General features: G+C 56.8%; 4 protein-coding genes across 4 annotated transcripts in view; 2 read left to right on the plus strand and 2 right to left on the minus strand.

Moving 5' to 3' along the window:
• The window catches only part of VDBG_07155 (cytoplasm protein), a gene marked incomplete at both ends in the record, with an annotated part of 3,543 nt that extends 1,021 nt beyond the window's left edge, over positions 1-2,522 (plus strand). Inside the window, 3 exons of the mRNA XM_003002538.1 lie at positions 28-824; positions 879-2,123; positions 2,174-2,522. Coding sequence (XP_003002584.1) covers positions 28-824; positions 879-2,123; positions 2,174-2,522 — 2,391 coding nt within the window. The remainder of the gene's footprint in view (positions 1-27; positions 825-878; positions 2,124-2,173) is intronic.
• Positions 2,523-3,380: 858 nt separating this feature from the next.
• VDBG_07156 (conserved hypothetical protein) lies at positions 3,381-3,856 on the minus strand (the record flags this gene model as incomplete). The annotated part of the gene is made up of 3 exons (XM_003002539.1): positions 3,381-3,482; positions 3,630-3,711; positions 3,807-3,856. The coding sequence occupies 3 exons, from the start codon at positions 3,854-3,856 to the stop codon at positions 3,381-3,383; spliced, it is 234 nt and encodes a 77-aa protein (XP_003002585.1).
• Positions 3,857-5,126: 1,270 nt separating this feature from the next.
• VDBG_07157 (maintenance of ploidy protein mob1) lies at positions 5,127-6,053 on the minus strand (the record flags this gene model as incomplete). Its single annotated transcript, XM_003002540.1, has 2 exons — positions 5,127-5,368; positions 5,720-6,053. The coding sequence occupies 2 exons, from the start codon at positions 6,051-6,053 to the stop codon at positions 5,127-5,129; spliced, it is 576 nt and encodes a 191-aa protein (XP_003002586.1).
• A 1,520-nt stretch (positions 6,054-7,573) lies between these two features.
• Positions 7,574-9,265, plus strand: VDBG_07158 (conserved hypothetical protein; the record flags this gene model as incomplete). The annotated part of the gene is made up of 4 exons (XM_003002541.1): positions 7,574-7,841; positions 7,901-8,689; positions 8,743-8,783; positions 8,837-9,265. The coding sequence occupies 4 exons, from the start codon at positions 7,574-7,576 to the stop codon at positions 9,263-9,265; spliced, it is 1,527 nt and encodes a 508-aa protein (XP_003002587.1).
• Positions 9,266-9,482: the final 217 nt, after the last annotated feature.

A 9,482-nucleotide genomic window follows, 5' to 3' on the forward strand; every position in this document is an offset into this window, starting at 1 on the left:
CGTAACACCTGGGCTTGGGGCCGCGAGCCCGAGGACAAGAAGCCCTCTCTGGGCATTCACGGCGAGAATCAAGTCAAGTCCAAGCATCACTCCCTCGGCGAGCGCTTTCTCTCCATGTCGCCCTCTCCCGGTGTCGGCGCCAGTGGTGAGGATGTTCTCCCGAAGATGATGTTCACCGATAACGACACCAACTTTGAGACTCTGTACAAGCAAGAAAATAAGACTCCCTACGTCAAGGACGCCTTCCACAAGTACATCGTTGATGGCGAGAAGAAGGCCATCAACCCCGCTCAGACCGGTACCAAAGCCGCCGCTTGGTTCAACTTCAACGAGGACGGCGGTGTCAATCCTGGCGAGTGCGCCGTGGTCCGTTTCCGATTCTCCAAGAAGGACTTGCCCTACTTCGATGAGGGTGAATTCGACGATATTATGGATCAGCGTGTGGCCGATGCCGACGACTTCTACTACAGAATCAGCCCGCTGCCCATGGCTGATGATTTGCGCAACATCCAGCGCCAGGCCTTCTCCGGCATGATGTGGACCAAGCAGCACTATCTGTTCATCTGGGACCAGTGGGCAAACGGCGATCCTACGCAGCCGCCTCCCCCGCCGGGCCGGAAAGCCGTCAGAAACTCCCAGTGGAAACACATGCACTGCGATGATATTCTCTCGATGCCCGATTCGTGGGAGTACCCGTTCTTCGCTGCTTGGGATAGTGCCTTCCACTGTATCCCGTTGGCTATGATCGATCCCGACTTTGCGAAGAAGCAGCTCGATCTCTTCACTCGCGAGTGGTACTGCCATCCCAATGGACAACTCCCTGCGTAAGTCCGATTACCCATCCAACCTCCGCAAGATCTGTCTCTAACCGCTTGCAGGTATGAGTGGAACTTTGGTGATGTGAACCCGCCTGTCCATGCCTGGGCCACTTTCCGTACCTTCAAGATTGAGCGTAAGCTGTACGGCCGTCAGGATCTCGACTTCCTGGAGCGTGTCTTCCAGAAGCTGCTTCTGAACTTCACCTGGTGGGTGAACCGCAAGGATTCCGAGGGCAAGAATGTTTTTGAGGGAGGCTTCCTCGGCCTCGACAACATCGGTCTGTTCAACAGGTCTGAGCCTCTGCCGACAGGCGGTTCCCTCGAGCAGGCGGACAGTACTGGCTGGATGGCGTTCTACTGCCTGAGCATGCTGAACATTGCCCTTGAGCTGGCGAAGCACAGGCGGACATATGAGGACATTGCGTCCAAGTTCTTCGAGCACTTCATCTTCATCAGTGATGCCATGACTTTCAGGACAGGCGACAAGGACGAGAAGTCGCTCTGGAACGATGAGGATGGTTTCTACTACGATGCCATCTCATGGGGTGGTCCCTGGATTCAGCAACTGCCGGTTCGCTCGCTCGTCGGTCTCATCCCCCTTTACGCAACGATGACGTTGGAGCCGGAGCTCATTAACAAACTCCCATCTTTCAAGAAGCGTGTCGATTGGTTCATCGAGAATCGTCCCGACATGGCGGAGCGGAACATGGCCAGTTTGCAAAAGCGTGGCAAGGGCAACAGGATCCTTCTGTCGATTGTTAGCAAGGACAGGTTGGAGAAGATTCTCCACCGCATGCTTGATGAGGACGAGTTTTTCAGCGAGCACGGCATCCGCTCCCTGTCCAAATACCACAAGGAGAACCCCTTCTCCATGGACGTCAACGGACAGAAGTTCTCTGTCGGCTACGTCCCTGGCGACTCCGACAGTGGTCTCTTTGGTGGCAACAGTAACTGGAGAGGCCCTATCTGGCTCTGCGTCAACTTCTTGCTTGTCGAGTCGCTGCAGCGTTTCTTCCTCTTCTATGGCCACGAGTTCCAGGTTGAGTGTCCTACCGGTAGCGGTGACTTCATGCACCTGGGTCACGTCTCTGAGGAGATCCAACATCGTCTGCAGCATCTCATGACCCGCAACGACGATGGCCGCAGAAGCATCAATGACGGCAATGACACGCTAGACTTTGATCCCCACTGGAGGGACTACCTTTGGTTCTACGAGTTCTTTGATGGTGACTCTGGCCGCGGCCTCGGAGCTACGCACCAGTGTGGCTGGACTGGACTGATGGCGCGCATGATTCACGACACAGGGTAAGTCTCATTGCTGTGACCTCATCAGGCAAGTACTAACGAGTACATAGAACCAACTGCCGTCTGCCACACACCCCACGCACCCCCTCTGTGGGCATGGCGCACTACTTTGATGATGTTTTCACACGGAACACAGGCCGTCGCGGATCTGTGCATTCGATTCGTGGTATTCGCCGATCCTCTACGGCACGATCTATTGACGCAAGGAGTGACTTTGACAACGATATCAATGGCGACGACTCTCTCGGCAACTCGACTCATGACCTCGAACGTGAGCGTGAAACGGCTGAGGCCGACCAGCACATGCACCAGTACATCAACAGCCAGCTGGAGCGGTTCCGTGACGACAAGGGAGGAGCCACCGACTCGCAGCATGATGAGTATGAGGCAACTCCCTGATGACAGCCATGGTGGCATTTTTCTATTTCTGTTACGCATCTCTTTGCATGGGTTCTTGGGATGAGAGAGAGATGAGAACCAAAGTCTGCTTGCACTGTTGGGTCATAGAAAAAGCATCCGGTGGGTAGAGTTGCGATTGCAGAATGGACGTCATTACAGAACGAAGCCTAGAGGAGAAGAAGCATATATAATAATCATCGTACAAAGGCCATCTATCCACCGCAAGGTGCCGTCATTCGTGTCCTACAAAACCAGCAGCTTACATTATGGCCGAGACTATGCCACGGTATTAAGGGTCAGAGGCCACGCAACGGTAGCAAAGGGGAGCCCTTTAACTAGACGTCGTCATCCAGCAAACGATATCTTTGTCGACATTTCGTAACTGATGCGAGACCTCGGACGTGACAGCCGATCTCCCCTTCTCAGGGCTGCCTGAGGCAGATCTTAAGCACCGTGAAGGAAAGTGCCTCAGCAAAGAAGCGGCCAGACGTGGAGCACACAGTAGAAATCAGCACGTCGGACGAGAAACAGCCATGGGCTGTAGGAAATGCGTGCTTCTACCACAAACTACTACATATGCACAATGCCGCCCTCCAGCGTCCAGGCAGCGCAGGCCCGACACGCCGGCTGACGGGGGGGGGTGGGCGATCCTCTCATCGTGGACCCCGGGACCTGCTCGACGCATACCGCGGCCTGACTCATGATTCCCGGTACGTCGAGGGTGGGAAGGAGGAACCATGTTTTTCTTTGACGCTGGTGCCTCTTTACCCCCTTCCTTCCGCGCCCGCGTCTCCCATTACCGGCGAAACACACAAAATAAAGTTGGTTGGGTTAAGGGGGTGGTACGTGGTGGTGGTTTTACAGGTTGTCCGTGAGGAGCTTGTTCATCTTGGCGATCTTGGAGGAGACGCTGAGATCGATGGTACGGTCGCCGACCTCGACGATGAGACCGCCGACAATCTCGGGGTGACCTGGGACCAGTGTTAGATTCTTGGTTTGTCGTGACGGCGACGGCATGCGCAAGGAGGGATGCATCCGGGGCCGTGACCGGCGACATGGGTGCATCCGACTGCGTAGAGGGATCTCTGTCTTGGTGACGTGACGTACCTGGTTGGTGACCTTGAGCTTCTTGCCCTGGCCGACGTAGGGGGACTTGGCGACGGCGGTCTCGAGGCGGTTGAGGGTCTTGCTGTCGAGTTTGCTGCTGCCCGTCAGTGTCGCGTTCGGAGAAGGAAATTTTTGGGGTCGACTTCAACATGGGCAGCGCGAGCGCCGAAAAGAGACGACCCCGGACATGGTAGGGGAGGAGTGAAAACGAGAGAATAATCGGACATACCTGAGCAGAGGTGACAATCAGCTCAACCCCGCCCTTGGCGGCGGCGATGAGCTCGGCGAACTTCTCGCAGACGCCGGGCAGGATGCCGAGGCGGTTGTTCTCGGCGAGGGCGGCGAGGAAGTTGCTGACGGTGTCGTTTGCACGCCGGCCTGCTTCTTGAGCTCGGGCGGACAATGGCGACTTTTCGTCGGCCTGAGGGTGGAGCGTCGAGGATGCGATGAGCTTCTCGTCCTTCTGAGGATGACTTGGAGCTGCGTCAGGGCCTTGGCGGTAGGGTCGATGGACGACGTCTTGACGGCCGCGGTGTTACTATTGTGCTCAAAACGTTAGTCGTCAAATGGTTTTACTCTCCTTTCGTCGTCGTCTTGGGAGGGGGGGGGGGGTGGTTAAACGCTTGCAGCGCAGGGTCCCGCGGCGCCGCGGCTTCGAGGCCCCAATTGACCTGAGCAGTCGAGGCCGCACCGAGTTTCGGACAGCAAGAGGAGAATGGGCAATCGTACCAGGGCCGTGGCGTAGGTGCCGTCGATACCGAAGACGGAGATGGGGGGCGTGACCATCTCGGACGAGGACGCGGCGGCAGCGTATGTGCGGCGAGCGGCGAGCGGCCTGGCGACCGGGGCTGACGCACGGAAGGCGCGGAGGACTTGTCTCGACAGCATGACAGCGGTATTGAGAGGGGGCGGTGGGTTGATGGAGGGTGGGCTTTTCGAGGGTCGGAGAGGATGGGGGTCGTGGGCAGCTTTCGCGGTTTTCCAAGGTTGAGGTTTCAATTCGGCAATGGGGAGAATGGATGCCTGATCCTGTCCGACCCGATGTGAGGCATCGACTTGCCAAGGCAAGGGAGATTTAGACCATGGTCACTGGCAGCCGGCTGGCAGTAGCTGTTGCCAAGTGTCGCTCTCTCCACCTGCTATTTGCCCTGGCGCTCTGCTTTTTGGTGGTGCTCATCACTCCCTCTTTCTTGTCATGGGGTTACGGTCTGACGAACAGTGCATCGTTGCCCAGCATGCATTCGATAGCCGCTGACGAAGTGAAAAAAGTAAAAAGGTACAGTGTTATCACAATTGCGCCTGAATTGAGACCAACCCAAATGCCTGCACCATGCCGGCTGATCCCAAACCATGTCTTCATTACAGTCGACGCGACGAACAACACCCAACGCCCCAAAGCAGCCAAAGACCCATCCCTCTAATTCATGTCGCATCCCGTCTCTCATTTGATCTCGTCTTGCCATTGTGCTCTCCGACTCCGACCTCCATGCAGCACGCTCAGTCGCTCTCAATCATCTTCGCGGCGAGGTCACTAAGCGGGCCATAAAAGTCCTTACCCGAGTCCAGCTTGTGCTCGTCCACAAAGAGCACGTACTGCTTGAAGCTCGTATTGAGGTGCGGCTCGAGCCCCAGCTCGCGGATGACGGCGTAGTGGTGGCAGTAAATGTGCGCGTAGACACGGTACATGCGCTTGAAAATCTGACGCACCAGCGACGGGAAGCTCTTGGGGAAAGGGACGCCTGCGCAACGTTAGCGGCCATGCCATCTCCTGAAGAGCACAGGGCGGGGGGCTCTCACCGATCCGACTGGGGAGGATGCTCTCATTGTCGATGGTGCTCTGGACCCACGTCATCAGGTGGTTGATGTAGTCGGGCGCCGACATCTTAGTCGGCTTCTTGTAGTTTTCGTTGTCCTGCCACAGGTACTCGAACTCGTCTGTTGCCTTCATCGGAAAGCACGACTCGGGCGAGCAGAACTCGGTGATGGCTCCGTAGAGGAGGTTGATCTGGTTGTAAAAGTCGACCACTGTTGGGACAGCTGTCAGCCGCGCTCGCCTCGCGCTCTTCCAGTATAAGGCAACCTGGACGCACTGTTGACCGCAAGCCACTCATCCTCGTCCTCTCCTTCGGGGAGCTTCACGGCCTTGCGCAGACTGCCGCCACCCAGGGTCGCCTCGGCATACTGTCGTAGGGCGAGGCCATTGTTCGGGCCACCTCGAATGGTGGCTCGTTGGCGGGCTTTCCTCGCGTTTCTGTCGTCGTGAATCCTGTCAGCGTCCACTATCAAGACGGGCTCTGGACACTGCAGGTCCGGGGCTTCGATGATGGTTTCCTCTTCCTCGTAGAAGGCAGGCGGGGCATCAGGCACTGCTGGCGGGATGGGCATCAGCCCCGTCCGCGCGCTGAGGTATTGAAGAAAGGTCATGTTGGCGCTGCTGGAGTGGTACTGACATGGTGTGAACGGGAAGGCTCATGACGCCGGCGGTCGTGGTGCAGCGGTCGAATGTGATGTTGTCGTGCGGAAGGGGGGGGGTGTTCGAATGGCTGCTCATTCCAGTGGTTAGCCAGGCGATTGATGTTCCAGGTCAGCGCTAGTCTCGTACCTCTGGAATAGCAATATCCTTTACTGACAGCAGTCGAGGGAGTAAGTTGGCTTTGAGAATGCGGTGGCGCCGTATTGGGAAATGCTGTCGAGTAAGTGATGCGAGTTGGGAATATTGCGACTTGTCGTCCTGCGGTCAAGGTCGGGCAGAGAGAGGAGTGGAGGGGCAAGGGAGCCATGTTTACAGTGTTTCCTAATTGGCTTGGTTGCTGGGGCCGCTTCCTCCAAGCCACGGCATGCTACAGTGATGTGGCTGCCCCGACTTTTTGTGGGGGTGGCGCTGACAACAAGGACTACATCGTACCTGGCTTGCTGGGCACCTCGCCTTCACCTTCACAGAGAAGCGGCCAGGACAGATGCTCAAAAGATGCAAGTCATCGGCCCTGGCAAGACTTGCATATGAACACACCTCTTCTCAAATCCCGCCCACTACAGCATCTCCCCAGAGGATGAAATCGAAGACACGACTTGATGGTGCGTCGAGCCATGCCTTCTCGAGCGTCTTCTATACCAGGCCTGTGACATGCAGGTTGGGATGAGAAGGCGCAGAGGACGAATAAATCGGCTGAAAGCAGAAGTAGACATGTTGCCTGTCATCACTTATAGATCTTGGAACAGCGGCCTGGTAAGATCGACGGCATTCATATACCCGCTTAGCCGCGTTGTACATCGCAATCCAGTGACTACTCGTCATCCCCGCAGTCCTCCCAACAGCCGATATTGCCGAAGCACATCTCCAATGCGCTCAATTCACGAAAGCAAGGTACATTGAATGGTTGCGTATGAGCACCAAGCTATCCAGCTCCAACCAACTGTTGATGTGCAGACTCTTGATCCTGTGATAGCATCCTGTGACAGCATCCATGTCACCCATGTCACCACGCTTTCGCCGCCTTGGTTTCTTGGCTGACACATCATCACCTACGCGCAACGCAGTTGGACCGCCGGCTCAACCTTTGAATAGCCTCAATTCACGGGTGGGGAAATCCTGCACCAGTACAAGACCTAGTTGATCTTCCCCTCTTCTCTCCATATGCTCCGGGGAGAGGAGGCAATTGGGCATGAACAACATCGTTCTCGGCTCATTGTTCACCGAAAGCTGTCGATCACACCGCTAGGCACGAGCCATACGACTCAAGCCGGTTTACCACCTGTGCGGTATCGAACCGTAACGTATCATTGGCAGGGCGGATTTTGACGTGTCCGATGGGCAGCATCATAACGAGGCAATGCAAACATAAAAGCAAGAACTACGCTGCTTGTTTCAGTCGTTGCCAATTGAGTGACTTTGCTCTGCTACGAATCAGGATTGAAGTACCCGTGGATTTGCAGCTCCCCCGATCATGCGGTCATTGCATGTTTTCTCTCTGCTCTGCACTCTTGCTGCAGCTTCCAATGGGGCCAAAATAGACAGGCGCCATGTCGTGCAAACGTTCAACCCTCGCCGAAATGCGAGCTCGCCGGAGACCCCTTTGCAGGTTGGCAACGGCAACTTTGCCTTTGGCGCTGATGTGACAGGTCTACAGACGTTCAGCCCCTTTGCTACCATGTCAACATGGGGCTGGCACAACTTCAGTCTGCCAACGACACCAGGCCAAACATCCATAGACGGTACGCTTCCGCGCTTGGTGCGTGTTCGTATCGCAGTAGGCTTGACTGACACGAGATAGACTACAATGGCACAGAGTGGTGGACTCATGACCGGCTTGTCCAATACAACATGCCGAACGAAAACAACGAAGATATCGCCAACTGGCTCCGGGAGAATCCTCACCGCATCAACCTTGGCTCTATTGGCCTCTCATTTGGTGAAGATGATGTCAAAGAGGAAACGCTCCAAGCCAAATCCCAAGAGTTGGACTTATGGAACGGGGTCATCAAGTCCTCTTTCACATACCAGGGCTCTGTCGTCGAGGTTGAGACACGAGCCGACCCAGACTCGGATACCGTGGCTATCCGCATCAAGTCTGAACTTCTCTCCAAGGGCGGCCTGGGCGTCTTCTTCGATTTCCCCTATCCCGACAACAACAAGTTTGACGAACCTTTTGTAGGACTCTTCAACCAGACCGACAAGCACTCCACATCGCTGATCAGCTGTGGGAATCACGCCACGATCCATCACGATTTGGATACCTTTGAGTACGACTTGGTCCTCGAATGGAACGGCAAAGGCAAAGTCGTGGCTGCCAGCGATGGGAGCCATCGCCATACTCTCACCGTCGAAGGTTCCCGTGAGCTTGAATTGACGGCCCACTTTGCGCCCTCCAAGCCGGAACGTCGTCCTAGCTATAGTGAGATCGTGGCCGCGTCCGAGGCATGGTGGCCGGCATACTGGACGAAGGGTGCCTTTGTCGACCTCACAGCAACCGACGCAGGCGATGCGATGGAACTGCAACGACGCACGATTCTGTCTCAGTACCTTGTCGCTGTCAACAGCGCGTCCGACTACCCGCCTCAGGGTTCGCGCCACCACAACGTCCATTGGGAGACTGATTTGCTGACCGCTGCGTAGAATCCGGCCTCGTCAACAATGGCTGGTTCGGCAAGTTCCATGTAAACGTCTCACACGTCTCACACCTATCTGCGCTCCGGCTGACAAGTTGTAGATGGAAATGATCCTCTGGCACCACGTCCAGTTTGCTCGCTGGGGTCACTGGGATCTCCTCCACCGCGGTCTGCCGCACGTCTGGAACCGGCTGCTCGAAGGGGCCTTTGAGCGCGCCGCCACCCAAGGCTACGACGGCGCCCGCTGGGGCAAGATGACGGATCCGTCGACCATCGACTCGCCGGGCGAGATCAACACGCTGCTGATCTGGCAGCAGCCGCATCCGATGTACTTTGCCGAGCTCGAGTACCGCGCGTTCCCGACCAAGGAGACGCTCGACCGCTGGGCCCGGCTCCTCGACGCGTCGGCCGACTTTATGGCCTCGTACGCCTGGTTCAACGAGACGACGGGCGTGTACGACCTCGGCCCGCCCCATGTACCCATCCTCGGAGAACACGAACCCCAACGTGACGGTCAACCCGCCCTTTGAGCTCGCCTACTGGCGCTTCGGCCTCGACGTCGCGTCCGACTGGCGCCGGCGCATGGGCCGCCCGGTCCCCACCACGTGGACCACGGTCAAGGACCACCTCGCCCCGCTGCCCGTCGTCGACGGCACGTATCCCGTCTACGAGGGCGTGCCGGACATGTGGGTCGACCCGGTGACCGTGTACGACCACCCGTCCATGTCGGCGTCTACGGTCTGCTGC

This window comes from Verticillium alfalfae, genomic scaffold (genome assembly GCF_000150825.1).
Source record: "Verticillium alfalfae VaMs.102 supercont1.9 genomic scaffold, whole genome shotgun sequence".
NCBI classification, from domain to species: domain Eukaryota; kingdom Fungi; phylum Ascomycota; class Sordariomycetes; order Glomerellales; family Plectosphaerellaceae; genus Verticillium; species Verticillium alfalfae.